This window comes from Bison bison, unplaced genomic scaffold, assembly GCF_000754665.1.
Source record: "Bison bison bison isolate TAMUID 2011002044 unplaced genomic scaffold, Bison_UMD1.0 scf7180017864325, whole genome shotgun sequence".
Taxonomy (NCBI): Eukaryota; Metazoa; Chordata; class Mammalia; order Artiodactyla; family Bovidae; genus Bison; species Bison bison.
This window is the reverse complement of record NW_011494897.1, coordinates 4,398,858-4,421,111: the sequence shown is the minus strand read 5'-3', so window position 1 is coordinate 4,421,111 and position 22,254 is coordinate 4,398,858. Positions and strand designations below refer to the sequence as shown.

General features: G+C 34.3%; 1 protein-coding gene across 7 annotated transcripts in view; it reads right to left on the bottom strand.

Annotated features, from left to right (window-relative positions):
• Nucleotides 1-22,254, bottom strand: part of GPATCH2 (G patch domain containing 2) — a 199,086-nt gene that overhangs the window by 154,517 nt on the left and 22,315 nt on the right. For 6 of the 7 annotated variants that reach the window (XM_010853278.1, XM_010853283.1, XM_010853280.1 and 3 more), the window contains exons 4-5: nucleotides 21,939-22,121; nucleotides 21,395-21,474 (exon numbers count right to left, since the gene is read on the bottom strand). In XM_010853278.1, the coding sequence (XP_010851580.1) occupies nucleotides 21,395-21,474; nucleotides 21,939-22,121 (263 nt within the window). Of the gene's footprint in view, nucleotides 1-19,225; nucleotides 21,268-21,394; nucleotides 21,475-21,938; nucleotides 22,122-22,254 lie in introns of those variants that run through there. The other variant, XM_010853285.1, reaches the window with a different exon arrangement.

Here is a 22,254-nt window from a genome sequence, read left to right as displayed (position 1 = left end):
GCTTGGTACAAAAGCACTTTATAAAGCATTTTCAGAAAAATTTTCTTAAAGCTATCACAATACCATAATGTCAAAATGCTTTTGGTAATGACAGTGAATATAAAGATTGACTCCATATAAGGACATTCTTTGGACATGGCTAATTGGTTTACATTTTCTCAATTATTAACATGCTATGAAAAATCGTAAGAGAAAAAATATTTGTGTGATAAGACCAAAAAAAATAACAAAGGGCAATACTACATTTATAAAATTTTACTTTTAAAAAAGCAAAAATACCTGTTAAAAAAAAATATATATATCTATATAGTGAGGCTAAAAGATGAATGTTTCACATTAAAATATCACAGGGCTAAAAACAATGAATTACATCATGTCCTATCAAAGACTAGAAAAAAGTGGCAGAATGTAAACAATTCACAGTATATAACCAGTCAACAAATTATTAAACATAGAAAACTTTAATGATTTAAATAATTGCCTTGGTTACTTATTCAGCCTTATTCTCAACTAACATTTGAGTATAAAATATACTTAACTACAATAAACAGGTACACCTAGAGATTGTAGAGTTTATACTACAACAGAAATAAACTACTGAAATACACCAATCATTGTAAGAATGCCATATATGGATAACTTTATTATAAAAGCAATAGAAATTAGAAATTTTGAGACTAAACTCCTTGGATAGGATGCAGTAAAACATGGGTAAATGAAAGACTACTAATGTCTCATAAACAGTCACTGTATTTAGACTACTCCCATTCCCCCCATTAACAGCACAGATGAATTAAACAGTAGATGAGTTACAGTTACCTCTAAGACAAGGCTGAAGGAATTACCTACAGTGTGGGACATAAAAACAATGGAATGGAAGCTAGGAGAAAAGGGTTATGAGATATTGAGAGTAAAATGAGAAAGTGCAACACACATCTATCTGGAGTCCTAGAGAAATAGAAGACGCATAATAAACAAAAGAGAACATTTAGATAAGGGCTGAAAATTTTAAAAAGCTGGTTAAAGACAGAAATTACTAGTTGCAAGAAAGACAATATAAAAGTGGGGTCAGTAAATTCACATTTGTGCATAATGTGAAACTACAGAATATCAAAGACAAAAAAAAAAAAAATTCAGCCAGAGCAGGGGGAAACAAAACCACGTTGTCTAACGTGAGTCTGACAACAGGTTGCTTAACAGCAACAACAAATGCCAGGAGGCAGTCACAGAGTACCTTCCAAGTGCTGAGAAAAATGATTTAACCCAGATTTCTATATGCAGAAAAACTACTGTTCATAAACAAAAGTGAAATGAATCCAGTTGCAGATTTAAAACAGCAAATTTACCAGTGATAGACACTAAGATACCTTCTAAGAACTTACCTGAAGAAAAGGATCTTACAAGGAAAATTTAAGACTATGTAGGAAGAAATGCTAAGAATCTGGTAGACTTTTAAAATCTAAAAAATTATATATTAACATCTAATTCATACATTTATAAAACGAAAAAAATTGGAGAGGAAGAGAATGTTTCGGCTTGAAGAAGTATGATCAAAATTAGTTTCATGGTCTTTGTATTGTCAGAAGTCCTGACATTACTACGGATGTACCTTAAATTTAACACACAGCTGAGAACTCAGTATTTCTTAAACAGCAAGGCATTTTTACAACTCTTCATCTTTGGTTTGCTGACCTAAATTACTAGACTTAGAATTGGATGACCTAAGTTTCTGCAAAAGGGATACCTACAAACAAATCTGTGTTGATCCTCACAAGAAGCCCACGTTCATTCATTCAGTACTCTCACTAATAAACTGAGCTCCTACAATGTGTCAAACATTGTTCTAGATTCAAAAGAGAGAGGCCAACAAGACAGACAAGAGTCCCAGGCCCTAGAAGCATAAATTCTAGCAGTTGGAGACAGAAGATAAGAAAAAAAATTTTTTCAAATTAAGTTAGGTGCTATAAAGGAAAGGGAAAAGGTCACATAAAGGAAAGGGAAAAGGTCACATAAAGGAAAGTAAGTAAAAGATGGAGGGAAGTAAGTGATCAAAGTAACTTTGCCTAAGACTGTGTAACAGTGAGTCAAACAGAGCTCTAACTCCAAATCTCCTAACCATGCTACTATATAACGCTACCTTTCCTATTTTTTGTGGAAAGACCTGATCAAAGTCACAGCTCAAATATCCTTTTGATAACCACTAGTAAAAGCAACTATTCTTTTTCTGGTCTCAACAGTGCAACTGGTTTAAGTCTCTGTAGTGGAACTTTTCTCTGTGTACACGCAAACACCTATAGGACCCTTGAGAGTAGGGACATTATGTCATTCATTATATTGGATTTCAGGGACCTGGTACATAGAAAATCTCAATACCTTTCTATTCTTCAACTCAATAATGATTTTGATTTTAAATATAGTCAAAATAAGTGGCATTCATGAACTATACTTTCTTCAATTAAAGATTTGGGCATGCCATCAAAGAGACAAGAATAAATGGTAAGTGTTTTATTCCCTTATGGTACTGCCACGGCCAGTATCAAGTGCGGTGTTTTGGTTTTTTTCCTTTGTTGGCTATCAAATCTTAAAATGTTTTGAATCTGAATATCTTTAGTTAGTGTGCAGCTGTCTCCCTGACACCAAGTTACTTCCCACATATATGTATATATTATCTGCTGGCCCCTGAAGGCATTTGAATTTGGACTCCTGAAGTTAATGTGAATAATAGTGTCTTTACAGCTCACAAAATCCTATGACATATCTTATTTCATGTTATCTTTTATTATCCCTATTTAGGGATGAGGAAACTGAAGCTCAAAAGTGTTTTCTCCAAGGTCATATAGCCAGTAAATCTGAGAGAAGGTATTCTGATTTCTGGTTCTGTGCTTTTGGCTTGAACTGTTATCAGCAGGGGCTAACACACGGTTCTCTGACTGATAAAGTGACGGCAGTGGGGACTCTGCATGAGAGGAGAGATGCCTCCTGGCAGGGAAGTTTACAGGTAAGATTTGAATGAAAATGTATTTTGATGAATGGGCAAGATTTCCCCAGACTGACATGAAAATGGTGATATTTCAAATGGTAAAAACAGCAGGAGCCAATTGATAGATGTTGCAAAGTTCAAGACTTATTTAGAATCCATCAACTGAAGGGGAGTTAGGATGTGAAGATGGGAAGACAGCGGAAGTCCTAATGGCAAAGACCTCGAACAAGAAGAAAAGGAATTTACATGCTTTTGGTACAGTAGTAGGTTTAATGTTAGAAGTCAAATGGGGCACAGAGATCACGTTAGAAATTGAGGAAAGTTGATGATGGCAAGAAAGTAAGTAGAGAAGGAAAGACTAAATAAGGAGACTAGTTAGGATACATCAATGGTCAAAGACACTGAACTAGAGAATTGGAGAAAAATAATTACTAATTCACCTTTTTTAAAACATACCTTTTGCTTGAAAATGGTGAAGTTTACCTGGCAATTCCAAAAACTATGGTTAAAAATGTTAAAAACTTCAGTCTCCAGGATGAATTCACATTTAACTAGAAAGGCTACGGAGAGGCAGGTGGGGAAAACAGAAGAGGATTCTAGACCAAGAATTAGACTATTGACCCTGATCTGCTTATTAGTTAAGTCAGTTACTTTTCTCTTCAGAATCTTAACTTCCTTTTTTGAAAAGAAAAAAAAAAAATGCTGTTACCCTTTGCAAAACTGAATGCTACCATGCAAAGGTAACAACTGTGATCTTACAGTTATTGTTAAAATCTTCATTAATGAGAGTAATAGAAAAAAACTATTAACACTTAAGCAATAAATGGACTCTGTATTATTAGCCAATGTTTATGAAACCACCAGAGGAATACCACTAAAACCTGTTATTGGTATTTAAAAGAGAAGCATAAATGTTTCAGCTGATCTTTTTTTATGTAAAAGAGCATTATTTGATTTACTTTCATATCTAATGTGATGTGAAAATCAAATTAGAAGGTACACATAAGTCAGAGATTACTTTTAAGGTTTTCACAGCTAGCTAAATTTATTAAAACTTCTAATTTGTTAATATAGAAATTAATTTGGTAAGTACCAATGACTAACACACTTTATATTAAAGAATCCATATATCAAAAAATTAATAAGTTCACAGATTAAAAAAAAAAGCAGCACTACTTTTAGATGAACAAAACCTGTAATTCATGTCTGATCTTTGCCTTAGAAAGCACGTGTTTTCTTTACCAGTTAGCTCAATTAATGAATGCTATTTCAGCTATTCTGGCTATACAAATTACATTTTTTTACCTGCTAAATTAATCATATGACATCTTATATATTAGTGATGATACAAATTTGCCAGTGAGTTACAGGTTTGATTCAAATTAATGTCACTTCCATTCCTAATAGTATCACCTTCAAAAATATATTCTAGAATTTTAACTGATATAAAAAGTGTCAACTTAACATCAAGCCTCAGAACATGCTGACTGCAAGCACATTTTCGTAGATTTGTGGGAAAGAAAATTGATTCTTACTTTCATTTTTAAATTTTATGTAATAGCACAGTAAAGGTGCAGGTGGAAAAGAAAGGGGGATACCAATCTGACTTCACTGTGAAATAAATAAAGAAAGGTACACAATTAAAATGACAAACTCAGTGTTCACCATCTAGTATCTGAACATCTACTTTAAGTCTAAAGATAATATGAAGAGTACAAAGAATGGGAAATGTTCATGCATCATGTACTAAATTAAAAAACAAGAACAACTACATTCTAAAATACCATGTGGAAAACCAATCTGGTTTCACACTTAGGATACATTAAAAAAGAACAATCTGAAAATGTATACACAGAGATTTAAAAAGTAAATCTGGAGATTAATGATGGGAAGACCTCTGTGTCAGACACACATAATATAGTTGATTGCTATGTTTCCTTTTGGGTTACTGCTATCAATGGAAAACAAAAGGAGGCTCCCAATATGACCCTAATCCAAATGAGTATTCCCTCTTCTTTGTACCAGGTACTTACATGGGATCATGCTGCGACTCTGTGTGTCTCTTTCTCCCCACATTTTGATTCTAAAAATGGATCTATGACAACAATCATCTAATAATCGCCAAAGTGCTTCTTTTATGAATCCGGCCTTTCCTCAAGAAGTTAAGACTGAAAAGTCTTTTAATCTCTTTCGGAAAAGAATTACTGGATTGCATTTAAGTTCAAGTTCAAGGGTATTAAAATGTACAGTGGAGAGTGAAAAAAGTGCTAGGTTATAGATTTTAACTTCTTAACTAGAAAACTGACTCAAAATAGATTTTCTAATTTACAATGAATCAAAAGAGAAAACATTAGACCATAGCAAAAGTGGCACAAATGTATCAAAAACCAAATGAATAAACATTTGAGGAGATTTATTATTAGAAATTGCAATAAATTTTGGAAAGATGAATTGATTTTAGTTAAAAGGTATAACTGACAATTTATTGGGCGGGAAGATGCATTATTTTCCAATTGTTATCCATCTACAGTAAAACTGATTTGTGTCCTATTGTATTTTATGGAAAAGGAGAGTGCAACTTTCAGTGATTTAGATTAAATGTATTAATCATAACCAGGCACTGTGAACTATATATCTACTATTAAAGAAGATTTTTGACATTTAATTCTGTAGCAATATTTTGGCTCTGTACCACTCTTCCTAAATCCAATTCCTGCTACAGTTGGCAGGTTTCTCCCTTTTAATTTTATGAGGCTTAAAGTAGCATTTAACCACCCATGCGGTAAATAATGCGGGATTAGAAATATTTAGTGTTTTGTTTCCCTTTCAAGAGTGGTAATCCATCAAATCCAAAAATGTTCTCTAAAATTTTTCTATATTTTTGGCAATCTCTAATATACGATACCATAAAAACTATAAAATTAAATAAAATGCATTACACAGCCAGAATAGATCTGCTTTTCTAAAGAACTGTGTGAACCAAAAAGATCACTTTGAACTAGCAACACGAGTCCCCTAATAAAAAAACAAAATAAAGTAAAACAAAAAAATATGGATTAAAACATGATACTTGATTAGAATGTTTTAATTTTATTCCCTTGGGTATGAATATTAATGTGTGTGCAAATTATTTCTAAGCAATTTAACCATTTAATATACATCTAAACCATATACTATTGAGAGACAAAGTATTAGAGTTATATAGGAAAACAATTATTAAAACATCTAGAGAGCTAGGTATTTGGCTAAGTGCTCTATACATGTAAAAATAAATTTTAAGTTTAGTACATTATCTGGTACACATTTGCCCCCAACAAATTAAACTGAATTCACAATCTTTTTCTCATACAAGTGAGGTCCAAGATGAAAATGAAATGACTAACCTACAGAAGTTTCTAACTATAATTCAGAATAGTAACAAAACACTTTTACATTTAACATGTGAGCTTAAAAAGAATTAAAAATTTCAATTAAAAAGTATAATTCCGCTATGAAATCAAAGTAACTACTGGAAGTAAAACTGACTTTAAACAAAATCAAATTCCACTTTTAAAATTTTAATTTAATGAAATGTTCATTTGGTTATTAGTGAATCCAAATTATTACAATAATCACACTATAACTGCACGTGGTACTCTGAGATACATCAGAGTAATAAAGTAACCTGTCAAATGAGTAATTATCTATATTTAATCTATATATAAAACAAATGGTCCAGAAATGAGTAAAGTCTGTAATTCACTCTAGACACACTGATGCCATATATTCATGGTTAGAACATCTAATTTCTTCATGCATATTCATATCTTAATTCACTTTAAGTTTATGATGACTGTTATGAAAACAAGTGTATGTCCTCAAAGTGTCTAAATGAAATCAAGAACCACCTACAAGAAACAATATAATCTAAAAAGAAAATGTGTGTGTGTATGTATGTATGTGTTTGTAAAGGCCCTTTTTTCATATATAAAGTGTCTGCCTTGCCCTTGGTTTCATAGTGCCAGACTGTGACACTTAGAATTTTCTAGTGAGAAAAATAGGAGGAAAGAAAATTCATCCAGTCAGCTAGACAGCCAGCACCTCTAAGTAACATTACAATGGAAAGTAAAGGCATTTCAAGAACAATCATATGATCAATATATATAATTAGGTGTTTAAAATGTGTTAGTAACATATATGTACAATTTGCTGAAGAAAGTGTAATATATATGAAACAATTTACTGAAGAAACAAGATGTTCAATCAAGGAGTCAGATTAATTGGTTTTTCCTATAAACAGACAATTCCAAAGACTGTATTAGACCTGTGCTAGTACTTAAGATGCTAACTGAGGAAGGAGGATTAGGGGAAAGTTGTGATGCTAATAAATATGAAGAAAGCTAATGCCAAATTCATTGCATGAACATAATTTGCAACAACTTAAGAATTAACAATAAAAACTCATAAATCTTTCCTCAAAATAAGTGAGTGAGTGAGTCAAAGTCTCTCAGCTATGTCTGATCTTTGCGATCCCATGGACTATACAGCCCATGGAATTCTATACAGGCCAGAATACTGGAGTGTGTAGCTGTTCCCTTCTCCAGGGGATCTTCTCAACCCAGGGATCAAACCCAGGTTTCCTGTATTGCAGACGGATTCTGTACCAGCTGAGCCACCAGGGAAGCCCAATCAAATTTTGAAATAGACCACCTTTTCAAGCTGACAAGAAATTTAAGTGTCAGGTCTCATGGGATCAAAACCTAACACTCAAAAAAAGCTAAATCACTACAGGTCCGGCTAAACAGAAAAGAGTGTGACTTCTGATAATTTTCATGTGTAAGAAGATCAGCGTTCAGAAGACCTGGCTCTGATCCTTCATGATGAAGCTAATTCTTTGAAAATCACTTTAGTCCATACAATGAAATTACAGTAATACTTAAATCACAGGATGCTGGGGTTTGTAAAGATGCTCTTTACAAAATATTCCATTCTATTTAAATATTTATTGCTGTCACTCACCTTTTTGGATATGAAGAACCTAACTGATGATGAGAAAGAAAAGATATAAATGTCAGCAAGGGCCTAGTAAGTTAAATCAACAGGTACCAAAGGAAAGGAGAGAAAAAAACAGAAGAGTTGATAAGAGACATGGACAGCATAGTTACACGATGAAAATTATTACATTGAAAAATACAACATATATCCAATTCAGTAGATTTAACTTGATCAACTAAACACAGAGTAATTATGTACCCAATATATTCACTAGATTGACCAAACTATACATAACTAAGATGTATTATTTCAGTGGGCCATTAGGCCTGTCAATTTTTTACAAATTAAAAATTAATTGGAAATATTTTTACCCTTCAAGGGGAAGAGGCATAGCTTGATGGCTAAGTCTTTGAGGAGTGGGTCACAGGGCCAGAGTTTAAATTCTGACACGAACAATTACAAGCAGTGACCCTGAATAAGTCATTTAAGCCATTTGCCCCTGTTCTTGGCTGATAAAGTGGAGAGGAGAATATTTATCTCAATAGGCTTTTTTTTTTTGAACATTAAATAAATTAACACACATAGATTGGAATACCACCTGGCAAATAAAAACTCAATAAATGTTAGCTAATATAATTAACAGTAATCAAATATCTCTGTCCTTTCATATTAGTTACACAAAATAAAAGCAGAATTATTTAATAATATACTAAAATGCAACATTATGCAGCCAAACAAAAGAATAAAAATAGGTATAATTTATAATCTCTTAGACTTTTTTTAAAGTTTAAAAATCACAGTGCAGATTAACTGATGCTGTATTTGTATAGATGGGTATGGGAAGAATTGGATATAGGGCACTTCTTGTGATATTTGTCTCTTAAAACCTGTGAATCTATTACTATTAAAAAAACAAAGTCAAAAGAAAATACTAGGTAGCATTTACCAATAAACATAACCCACCCACGAATCATACATTTCAGCTCCCTCTCAAAGCCCCACTAAAACGACAGTATGGAATAAAAAAGGTGTAACTTCACAAGGACAAAGGAGACAGGAAAGAAGATACCACCAGGCAATCTGTGTTCACAAAATCACAGAAGAAGAAAACAAAACGATCGCGCAGCTGACCACTCAACATTCTCCAGCAATGGGGTAGGGAGCGGGTGGCAAGAAAGTAAAAGGACTGAAGCAACAGGTTCCAGAAAGTTTCAGAAATTGGAGGCTCCAGATATCTCTTAAATAGGGAATTGCTCAAAAACCTATTTTTTAAAGTTGATTCTTGGTCCCAATCCTTGGCCAATCAGTCACAGAACATTACCACCCCACCACCCCTTCCCTAGATCCCAACTGAAGCACAAAATGTATGGTAAGATGATGTGAAAGAAAGGGCCACTGACATATCTTTAATAGAATTAAGAGAATTCAGTGAAAGTCTGTAGACAAAGTGTCCAGGCTTCTGCTTTGTAATCAGAATGCTGGTGAGTGGAGTCAAACACGAGCCCACCCCACTCCCCAGCCCCCAACATCCTACCCTGCTTGAGACAGGAGATTACTTATTAGGAGATTATTGGGCTTCACAGGTGGTTCAGTGGTAAAGAATCTGCCTGCAGTGCAGGAGAGGCCAGAGACACGGGTTTGATCCCTGTGTCAGGAGGATTGCCTGGAGGAGGAAATGACAACCCACTCCAGTATTCTTGCTTGGAGAATTCCATGGACAGAGAAGCTTGGTAGGCTACAGTCCAGAGGGCTGCAAAGAGTCAGATATGGCTGAATGAATGAGCACAGTACATCCAAAGGAAATCACTATGGATAACAACATTTAAGGATCCCCTAACCAAAAGGTGAGCATCTGTACACGGGGCATCCAAGCAGCTTTTTAGTGCCCTGCAGATGGAATCTTATCTGCATCACATCATGAAGTGCATAAAAGGACAAATTAAAAACAATGAAGGAGTTCCCTGGAGGTCCAGTGGTGAGGGCAGGGTGCTTTCCCTGCCAAGGGCCTGAATTCAATCCCCAGCCTGGGAACTAAGATCTCAAAAGCTGTGCGGCATGGCCAATATTTTTTAAAAAATAAAAAATAAAAAAAACGAAGAACTTAGATACTAACATTGGTAGGAAAAGATGTTACTTAAGGTTGTACTAGCAATTGGACAAAGGGTTGTAGTGGTGGAAAACTCCCTAAAAAGTATAAAGAAATACCCAGTAGACCCTATCAACATTTAAAATATTATTAAGCGCATGTTGTGGGCTAGGAGCTGGACTCCTGTCACTGGGGTGCTATGTGCTTGGGATACAATGCATACATAAGATGAATTGTTTAGCTGCAAAATCGTGCCCAACTCTGCAACCTCACGAACTGTAGCCATGGAATTTTCCAGGCAAGAATACAATCTGTGTCTCCTGCATCTCCTACATTGACAGGCAGATTCTTTACCAATGAGTCACCAGGGAAGCCCCATGAAGATGAGTAACAGTGTAAAATAGAAAGGTCACCAGTGAATGAACGAAAGAATGGTGTTTCAGAAGATGGAGTGATCATTGAAGTGTGATGAGCTAGAGAAGGTTCTGAAGAAAAGGTATCGAGCCTGAACTATTCCTTGCAGAACATGAATCTAACAGAAAGAAGACGGGAGCACTATTGTGAGCAAAAGTATACAAAGAATGAACATGGCTCAGTAAGGGCAGGTTGAGGGAGAGGTAGGGATGCTATGACCTAGTACCATCTGGAAAAGAGTGAAGTGTTATCTATAGGTCATAGGTGAACAGGGAAAGTCAGAATTACAAACCTGACTTTGATGATAAAGGGGGTAAAAACTATTTTTTTGGCTAGGGTCTAGCCATGTTTTAAAATGTTTACATGGAGTCACATGTCATACGGATTAGAGGGAGGAAAACTGGAAGAAAGCCCAGGAAGGAGACTAAGGTACTGTCAAAATGTAAGCTTATGAGTAACTACGATAGGGCACTGATAGATGAAAACTGGAAAGAAAGGGCTAAAAATATAGACAAGGAAAGCAGTGAGATACAGACATGTCTAGATGTGGAAAGAGTGGAGGAAAACAAAGATAACACATAAAACTAAAATATTAGTTGAACAATGAAAAACAACTTAGGAGCAGTGCAATTGAAGAATGAAAAATAACAGGATCAGTGCATCCCGTAGCAAATAGGTCTCTCTTCTCTCTCTCTCTCTCCATGTCCCAATTAATTTTCACCAACCAAACTGCAAGCTACTGGGGGACAAAGACATATCTTATTTCCCCACAGACACCACATGCTTTCATTACACGTGCGTAGAACTGAACGAAGAAGTCTATGGCTGAAAACACAAGTAAGCAAGACATCAAGTTTCTGAGTGAGAGGTAACATACACTTACTTTTTCATCCAATAAATGATATATTATACTTCTTTAAAACATTCTTGTTTTAAAGATCAAAAAATTAGAAGAATGTGTCAGATATATGTAAACTAAAAGGGATGACATAATATCTAAGTAATAATTTTATTTTCAGGATTATGTAGTTTTAAAAGAAACATTTCTAGTCTGCTGCTGTGTGCTGTGCTTAATCACTCTGTTGTGTCCGACCCTTTGCAACCCCATGGACTGCAACCTGCCAGGTACCTCTGTCCATGGGGATTCTCCAGGCAAGAATACTGGAGTGGGCTGCCATGCCCTCCTCCAGGGGATCTTCCCAACCCAGGGATCTATACACTTTAAAATCTATACTATATACTTCAAAATCTATACAATCTGAGAGACTTCAAAAAGGCCAAGAATATTACTATGACACGCCATTGAATATTACTATGATGGTGAACTGTTTAAACAAAGATCAGGTTTAAATATGAAGTTCTAAGAGGAAGATGCTATACTGTGAGGGGCATAAGTCATCACTTCTTGGTACACAAAGACATCATTAAACTTTTAGTTTATTCCTCTATTAAGGTGCTGGTAAATATTTTAGACACTTGTGATTTAACAGCAACAAACATTTTACAAGTTTTATTGGCTTAAAGTATATATACCTGTTGGCAATGGTCTCTTGTTTGTCAGAATCCAAACAGGACTGGATGACATGTAAAAAATATCTGGTTATCATTGGCTGACTATAGCATAGGGACCCCTTTTATTTCTAAGACTTCTGAGTGAATTCTCAGTTGTTCAAATTGACCTTCAGTTGGAGGATTTGCAGGTGACTTCAATATAGAAAGCACTTGTTAAATATTATTTGGAAGTGTTCTACCCATCATTGATTTTGAACTTTTCTGCTATTAGATACTTGACATATCTGAAGGCAAATTAGAAAGCTGAGTTTTATAGACCATCAAAATAATTCTATCAGCAACATAAAAGGCAGAAAACCAGAGTAGAAGCTTTGAAGAAAGTGAAGTGTTTGCAGCATTTCTGTTTCCCTGATTTTGATTCAAAAAAAAAAGGAAAGCAAGAAAAAAATTGGAAACTCTGACAATGTCACAATTTTAAAGAGCAACAAGGAATGGAATGTAAAAAATAATGTAAGTGAATCTCTATACAAAAACAGACACAGAAAACCAACTTATGGTTTACTAAAGGGAAAAAAGGGAGGTGGTGGAGATAAATTCAGAGTACAGAATTAACAGATACAAAATACCATACATAAAATAGATAAGAAACAAGGATTGACTGTATAGCAGAGGAAACTACATTAAGTATCTTGTAATTACCTATAATGGAAAATAACCTTTAAAAATGTACACATATAATTGAATTGCTTTGCTGTACACATGAAACTAATACTCGATTCAACTATTCGTCACTAAAAATATATATCTCACAAAAGGACAATCAATGTGATACAACTTACATAAAGAACTGAAACAGGAAAAGCTGACATATTGTTTAGGAATACATATGCATGTGGAAATCTTTAATATTAGAAGTTTGAGATACACAGAGGAATTAGAAAATCCTGTTTCTGAAGGCAGCTGTTGAGAATAAGGTTTGATTTTTGGTTATTCTGTAAACTATACATTTATATTACCTATGCACGTATGTTAGTGCAAGATTTTTCTCAATAAAAATCAGGCCATACATAAAAAAAAAAAAAAAGGAGCAACAAGGAAATGGGTCCTTAATCTTCATTTATGGAGTCCAATAGTTACCAATCAGCAGTTTTAATTTCTTAAAAGAGCACTTTACAACATATTGCAAAGATTTTTAGGATACAAAAGAAAAGAAAAAAATGTTTTAATGTTAAGCAACATCTTAAAAGAAGTATTTAAAAAAAATCTCAAGTGTTTTCAATCCAATACTTTTAAGAAGAATCATTAAAAAGTCCAAAATAATTTCCTTAAAAAAAAAAATCAATCTTAAGCCATTTCTTTATTAATAAATGTGAATGATCTGAAACTGAATTTGTATGCAAGCACCAAAGTAAAGAAAATGAAAAAGAAGAAAGCACAGCATTTCATGATCTTTAGAAATATAATAAAAAGACTAGTTGCCCTGCACAATATTCAAGTAGCCATACAAGCAGAATGACTATATAATATTAAAATATTACATATCCAAACATTATGATTTAATCTAAACAGGAAGACCAGAATGCTATATAAATATTTGACACTTGCAAACTTTTTTAAGTAAAAATACAAAACAAATATTCAAAAGCATCAGAATTAATACTGTACTTTATAAATAAAAGTGTCCTTTTGCTACCTGCAGGCCCACCTTCAGTGACATTTAAAACCAGTGGTCAATCTGGACTGGAATCAGGAGAGATGTCCAGGACATAACCGAACTTCCTGAATGAACAAGTGTGAGAATCCCGTTTCTTTTTCCATATTGTTAATAAAAGCAATGAGAAGAAAGGCACTAATTGATCAAGGCTGTAGATTCACTCAATGGACATGAGTTTGAGCAAGCTCCGGGAGTTGGTGATGGACAGGGAAGCCTGGTATGCTGCAGTCCATGGGGTCGCAAAGAGTCAGACATGACTGAATGACTGAACTTAACTGAACATTTACTCCAGCCTGGGAATCATATTCTCTCTAATCACCTGCACATCCTGTGGTTCACTATTACATTGTTATTGTTTAATCACTAAGTCATGTCCAGCTCTTTGCAGCTCCATGGACTGTGGCCTACCAGGCTCCTCTGTCGCTAGGATTTCCCAGGCAAGAATACTGGAGTGGGTTGCCATTTGCTCCTCCAGGGGATCTTTTTCTTCACAGCCATTTTTACTTACTCATCCTCCTCCCCAATCAAGTTTATTTTTACTTACTAAAATATAAGCTTCAGGGAACCTTGTCTGCCTTGTTCACCAGTGTAAACCCAAGGCTTAGAAGAGTATCTTGCATATAGTAGAGGCTCCATAAATGTTTGTTGAATGAATGGATACTATCCAAAGGTCAATCAGAATATCAAGTCTGGTAAAATAAAGGGTTTAGCCTACTGTGTGTGGATCCCACCTACTGGGAAAGCAGGCAGACAGCTTTAGACTCCTAATACAGTCTTAACCTGTAATCAGACAATGTACACTCTATACCACTGCCCATGCAACAGGACAAAACTGCCTGCCTTAATTCCTCAGAGATTACATCAGTTCACACGCATTCCCATGGACCACAAAGTCTGAAATGATCTAACTCCTGTCTACCTTGCTAACCAAATCCTGTCTATGACATACTCAACACAAGTACTTGTACTTTAGCAACTCTGGATTCAATTTCCTGAATATTCCATGCTGTTTCAAACTTACACCTTGCCCATCCACACTTTTCTGTCTGCCAATTCTATCTCCAATAAGTTAGTGAGATCCAACTCATACTTGCAGATATTCCTCCTGTGTGAAGTCTACCCAGAACTTTGCCAAGCTCCATTAGAGGAAGGAAAGGAATAAGAGAAATAGAAAGGATATTATCATAGCTGAACTGAAGAAGAAATGTGACAGCTACTAGGCACCCTGTTTATGGCTGGAGAGATACTGAGGAACCTTGGAAGGCATGTAGGGAGAACCACCTGAAACAAAGAGCAAGGAAGTAGACCTGAAATGGATGATGCAAAAGATCAAGAAGAACGTATCATAAACTACCAGAGAAATAGTGAGAAGGATCAGAACAGAGGATGTGGGTCCAGTGATTCGTCTGCTGGAAGCAGTAAAACATCTCAATTATTACTTTTACTATGGCACACACCTTGATTGCGCTCACTATTCAAGATAGCACAGAATACTGCAAAGATTTCAAACTACTCACACTTCGAACAGGATTTTGTTAGAAAGGAAGATTTTTTTTTGTGAAGATAATCTATTTTTATTTATTAGTAACATGACGAATAAACTTCCAGACTGCGTTAAATTTGGCTTACTAACGGAAAAGTTAAATGTGTAAATCGTAAACACTGACCTATTATAGGGATTTTCTTAGAATTAAATGAATTACAATAAATAAATAGAATGTGGGAAAATGTCTGGCATATAGTAAGCATCATCCTAAGTGCTTGCATTCACTGCTAACATTTGCTTTGCCGAGTTCCAGGCTTCTGAGGTATTACAAACCAAAACAACAATATACGAAGTCAAGGCAATTCTAGTAATAAGTTGTTGGAGAAGGAGGCATAAGTACTTTAAATATATGGGGGGAAAATGTGTAAGTAGCCACATTTGATAACAGTAAAATACCAAGACTGAACATATGCTTATGCAATTTTTTCTAAAGGAATTTTAAGATTAAATATGGAGAACAGAATAAGCATTCAAATATTTGTTGAATGAATGAATGCATTACTATATACCTGCATTATTTGAATTTATGTATATATATACATATATATATACCAGTAAAGTGTAATATAATAAAAGTAAATATTAATACTAATATGAATACTACTTTTCATGGAAGAGAATAAAAATTGTTAAATTCATATTTTCAAATACTAACCAAGGATATTAAATTTACATGACATGAAATATAAAGTTGTGAATAATCACACCAAAATAGAGAATTTTAATTCAAACAAGAGATACTGTTAAAAAGTCTTCTGTAAAAGAAATATTTGTTATACATCTATTAAGCAGTCACTTTTCTATGATACAAAACCTACTTTATCTCAAAAGAAATTCTAAGAAAAAAATATCAGTTTCTAGGGTGAAATCTTCAAGATCAGATAAAAACTAAATTATTATCATACATAGTGATAGATTAGAATATACATGATGTAATTTATATTTAAAATATAAAAATTCTAAATGTATATTCTTTTTATATTCTGTAAGGTATCCAAAAATTCTTTAAAGATACAAATGAGTATCAATTCATAGATTATAATTAAGCATTTAATTATCAAATTCCATTGAAAAAAATAGATAACTAACACATGGTCAAATTACAGTTGAGGACAAATGCTGGGAATGTTTTTAAAAATCATTTTAGGTCTGTTTCTATCATAAAATCTCAGACTAGGCTAAAAGAAAGTTTATGTAGTTCCCTTATTTAAACCAAGTCCATTTAAAATGGCCCTCCCGTTATAAAAGGCTATAAATCAGACTAAATATTCCTACTCTAGCATCCTAAGAAACAATAAAACAACAGTTGTGTAAGACATATAGAGTAAATCATTACAGTAACATTATCAATATGCCACTCATGAAATCCTGTCATCTATGACTTCATAAATGAAGAAAAAACATAATATTCTTTTTCTCTTACAGAATGAATTGACTCAAGTGTCTGAAGAGATATAAGCTACTACATTGTTGATTATAAGCAGTATGCTTACTTGTATAGCATGACAATTTAGGTAAAGGACTGATGTTCACATTTTTTCAAATATTTAAACTTCATCAATGTATATTAAATAAAGTCAGTAAAATCAGATTCATTTGACAAAATCACCACCACCACCATCACACTTTCTCTTTATAGCCATACAAAAAAATGGACTGAAATAATTATAAAATCTTAAGATAGAACCCTTATGTACAATTCTTTATGTAATATTTATGTTGGATATTGGGTACTGTATTTTAAATGGAGCCATTTATTTTCTGATCTTTCAACAGACTACTCAATTTGAATGCTAATTTAGATAAATGTAACATTGTAGAAAGACCATCCCTTTTCAAAAAAAGAACATAAAGATCTTTCACCTGCATAATGCACTGATTAATTATGATGCTTAGGGATAGCACATGCTATCTAACTTAAATGCTATGCTTAACTCAAGTTAATCAGATTCACTTTGCAAATACAGTGGTATCCCAAAACTGATTCTGGGATAGATCATTATTCTCAAGATTATTATTCTGAATTATACTTGATGCACAAATTCTGAAAATACAAGAGACTCAAGCTAAATCTCTTGGATAACGGCCAAAGGGTATTCCTTGGAATTATTGTTTGCTTAATTCTCCTAAAAGAGGTGAATATAAGAGGCTGGTGAGCTAGGCTTCAATAAATTAGTGCCTTATTCGAACAGAAGACAGCAACAGTTAATTCCTCTCAGCATTAAATTCTCAGGACTTTGTCTGGATTCCCTTCATGCACATGAAGAAAATTACTTTTAAGAATCAGATAACTCTGGACCAAAATCTCCTGACCATTACTGGTCTTTCTACAAATAAATATTAATAGCTTAATAATTGTGGTAGGAGGAAGGGGGGAATGGAGAAAAGAAGCTTAAAACAATCTTTTTAGTTTGCAGTTGAGTTTTAAGATTTAATGCAGTGTCTGTCAATCTAAAATTCATTCAAAATTATTCTGCACAGACCACATTAAAGACAAAGACTGGCTCAAATATGAATCAGGTATAAAAGAAACATAAAAAGGCTGTAATCTAAAGCATTTTAAATATTAAATATGAAGGGATATTATATCTAAAATATGAACAGGTAAGTTTTAAAGTCTAAAATCCTGTACTTGAACCTATGATACAAATGTTCTCTACATCATGAGCTTCTGTGTTTCATATATCTAATAAGTGTGATGATCATTTATTTCATAAATACTCTGTAACAGAGATGGTACTGGGCCCATTATGGGAACATAATCGCATTTAATCCTGATAACACTTCTGCAAAGTAATTATTGTCTCTCTTTAACAGAAAGAGGAAATAAGATTCAAATTATAATTACAAGCAAAAAGAAGAACCCGGGTGGGGATTTACCAATATCTGACTTCAAAGTCTGTAAACTTTATATTAGGCAGTACCACTCTGCTCTTTTACAAAACCAGCTAGAGTCAATGCTCACTCCTATTTAATTATAGGTCCTACATAGGCAACTGTGCGTATTTACTAAAATTTATTTGTAACCCCTAAGTCAACGCTTACACAGTGCTTTCATGGTCATTCAGAGGCATGAGTAAAGCAGTGAAAAAAATGTGAATCATTTGAGGCACAAGTGCATTCCCCACTGAGGTCAAGTAAGGCAACAATCTGCTTTCTTGTTTCAGCTCTAACACTGTCAACAAGTGTCGTCTTTGTGGTTTACTTACGGGCACATTTTCCACCTTTTTTTGCTTTTTTTGGTGATTCCCTATCTTAAGTGGTCCCCAGCCATACTGTGGCAGTGCTGTCTACTGTTCCTAAGCACAAGAAGGCGGGCATGTGCCTTATGGAGAAAATACACGTATTAGATAAGCTATGCTCAGGCGTGACTTATAAGGCTGTTGGTCATGAGTTCAATGTTAACAGATCAACAATATATATCAAGTAAGGTGTTTTAAAACCCAAACGTACACATAAGGTTATGTATCGATTGCATGATGTCACGACCTAAGTGCACAGGAACCTACCCTGCGGTTTACCTGAGGAGCAGTGCTTCAGCATTCACTAATTCAGTGAAGTGTACAGAACACTACTATGGTGAATAATAGAATCTGATTGGAAGTTTTTCTCCAAAAATGTTTACATTAATATTTCAGTAGAGATTCTCCTTCTGTCATTTCTCTCAGAGAACATTATATTTGTGTAGTCATCACCCATCTGTTTAAGAAACCCCTTGCTGCCATTCCATTTAATGGGTTTGCAGCTACATGTGTCTAGCTTTGCTCGGGAAACTCATTTCTCTGTAAGGCAATCTGGCTTTCCAAGTGACAGTCTAAGCAATCAAATTTCATTTCTTACTACTGGATGTTACAGCTACCGTTTAAAGATGACTGTTTTGTAAGGTTATGATTTTTAACACTAGATTGTTACACGTAATGTGGACAGTACAAGCAACAACAACGAAAGAAAACTTAGCACAGGAATTTAAAAATATCAGCACAAACTGGAACTCTTACCTTTCTTGCCCAAGTCAGATATTTTATTGAAAAAAAAAAAAAAGATTACAGTACTTAAAAATCCAAACAAGGACAATTCAGAATTGAAAGAAAGAAAACTGGAAGGAGCTCATTGTCTTCAATAAAATTTTGAATACAAAAAACATGGACCAGAAAAACAGTTTATGGCCTAATGCACTAGTTTCATGATAAACACACATATATAGTATATCTCCATCAAGTGAAACTTAATCACCTTTTTACAATTGAGAGACGAAAGGCAGCTTTTACTATGGTTAAGCCATGTATCATCAATACCATGAAGCTAGCCTATCAGTTGTAATAGCTTCTATAAAATACCACAGTGAGATTGCAATAAGCCTAGAAAATGGGCTACAAATCCCAGCTATGCTCAAGCAAGCAGTGAACCAAATATAAAAATAGGTAAAACTGAACCAAGAACTAGAGAGCATTCATCTAGATTCATGATTGGTAAGGCAAAGTTCATAGGCCAAGGTTTTAAAGTGACTTATTCAGGTCTAAAAGACAGTCATTATACAAAATAAAATAAAAGCATTTGTGTAATTCAGGAAAAAAAAAAATCACGAAGTTTCACTCCAAAGGACATAGCACAAAAACGGTTACTTACAATGACCAAATACCACATTATTGTACCTTTAAAATATCGCTTTAAATATGCAAAGGTAAAGAGACTCAAAGTCGCACTTTATCACTTTTAATCTCTCCGGTTTAGACAAGTAATCTAAAAGATGTCACATATTCCTGCTTGATACATTTGCTGGAATCTTTCAGGCTATAACAACTTTAGGGAAGGAAAATGTCAACTTCAAGTTTCTTTTCCAATGATCATATTTAAATTAGCCATTAAATGCTGAATTAACAATGAATCTATACAATAATATAAAAATACATGTATTGAATCACAATTTTCATCAATTATTGGAAATTAATAAAAATAGTAATCATTTCAATAGAACCATTTTGAAGAACTCAAATGGTCTGAATGTAGTATAGTATCTATATCACCAATAGAAATGTTACATTTTCCCTTCTGCTTGGTAAAAATGAGCGCAAGCAAGTATCTTTGACACTCACAGTGACACACACATTTTCCATTCTAAGGATGTGTAAGCAGGTCTCACTTTTAAACATGACAATATGATTCAGTCATACAGTATTTGTTGCAATACCAGCTTTCACATGATTTCAATATGGTCTAAGCCAAAATGATCATTTTAACTGGTTTCAGGTATCAGACAGAGGAGATAGTTTAAAAGGTAAGAGTAAATGATTCCACTAGCACAGACTAGGTATCACCGTGACTAGTTTAAAACTAAAGATGACTTTTTCCAAGTACAATAAAAACTATTCTATAAAATACAATGAGTTTTCAATACAGAGCAGATTATCCAAGTAGAATGCAAACTTGAACAAAATACAAACTCTAGTAGATTATCAACCTTACCTATGACTCATCTTAGCCCTTATTAAAATACCCTGAGTAAAATTCAAATATTTTAAATAATGTTGGCTATGTACGATTTCTCTAAAAATGAACCATAAACGTCAATGCATCATGTTTTTAAATTACAACAGTCAGATATGTAAAAATGAGTTCTTATCCAGTCACAATATAAACATTAAGGAATACTGATGTGAAATCTGGAAGTTTTTAATTCTCTAGCTTTTGTGAGCAATTTGGCAAAGCAAGTGATACATATATGGTTTCAATGTAAAAAAAAATCATAAAAGAGAAAAATATATAAAATTTACAGTAGTTTCTACCCACCCTGGGCCAACCTAGATCCCTAAGAGCCTCGCCCATCAGGTTCACTTCTGACTAAAGGAAGAATACCAGTCCTCCAGCAAAAACAGCCCCATGCTTTCATCAAAGAGGCTCTCACTTCAGTGATATTCCTCCAGGGGAAGAGGACAGGAGCCAGGTTCCCTCGAAAGTCATTCCCCAGATGTTCAAAACGTAACTAAGTTATTAGCATTAGAAGATTTGGTTTATAGGGGAATCTCACTGGTCCAGTTTGTAGCCTACAAAAAAATGGATTATTTTTAAGTATAACATTAGAATACGAATAAAGGATGAGGATGTGGCTTTTTATTCCACAGAAATGGATACATTTCCAAACATGACAAATAAACAAGAAAGCATGCCTACCATTGAAGGTGGGGTCCCTCCCGATTTTTTAATATTCTTGGAAGGCATTCCATGAAGGCGACTCAGTCTGGCTTGGAAACCTGGAAAATCAAAGTTCTCAGTTGAAGGAGAGTCTATGATCATTGGAGCAGAGAATAAGATCCTATCAATTCAGAAATCAGAGTCAGTTGGAGGAAGAAATATATTGAACAGTAGAGAGGAAAAGGTGAAATTCACACTTAAAAGATCCAAAGCAATGCTTAGTAGGGTTCTAAGGCAGCCGGCACATGACAATCAATTACTTAACTGTCAGAGTATTATCCAGGGCTTCTCTTTCCTCTCAATTTATCTATCATTTCAACATTTTTACCACGGGCCTAGCAAGAAAGCAAGTTAACCTTCTTAATAAAAGCAAAGAAGTATGGGAGCTGAATTACTGGTCACCATGTTTCTTCACAGCATCTTGTGTCTAGTCTTTCACTTCTGCTTAGCATCTCCTCTGTCATGACTATTCCTAACTGACTACAGATCCCCTCTTCTCCACCAGTCAGGCAGTGCTACTGACCTCTTCTTCCCGGATGTGACATAAGGGGGAAAGAACCCGTTAGGATACTTTCAAAGACGGGATCAGGTAAATTTTTGTCTAGGTCAGTAGGATCTTCCTTTTCCCACCATGGAATGACTCCAGTGATGCCACAAGCTCCCCCTGATTCCTTTTCGTAGAACCAGTCGCTCTGCTCATCATCACCTGTGCAAATACAAGAAATCCCCCAAGGATTCAGTTTTATCATCCCAAGAAACAGAGTTGTCAGATTTAGATTTAAAAAATAAAAGACGGTAACTAAACCAGAATTTCAGATAAATGACTCATTTTTACTATA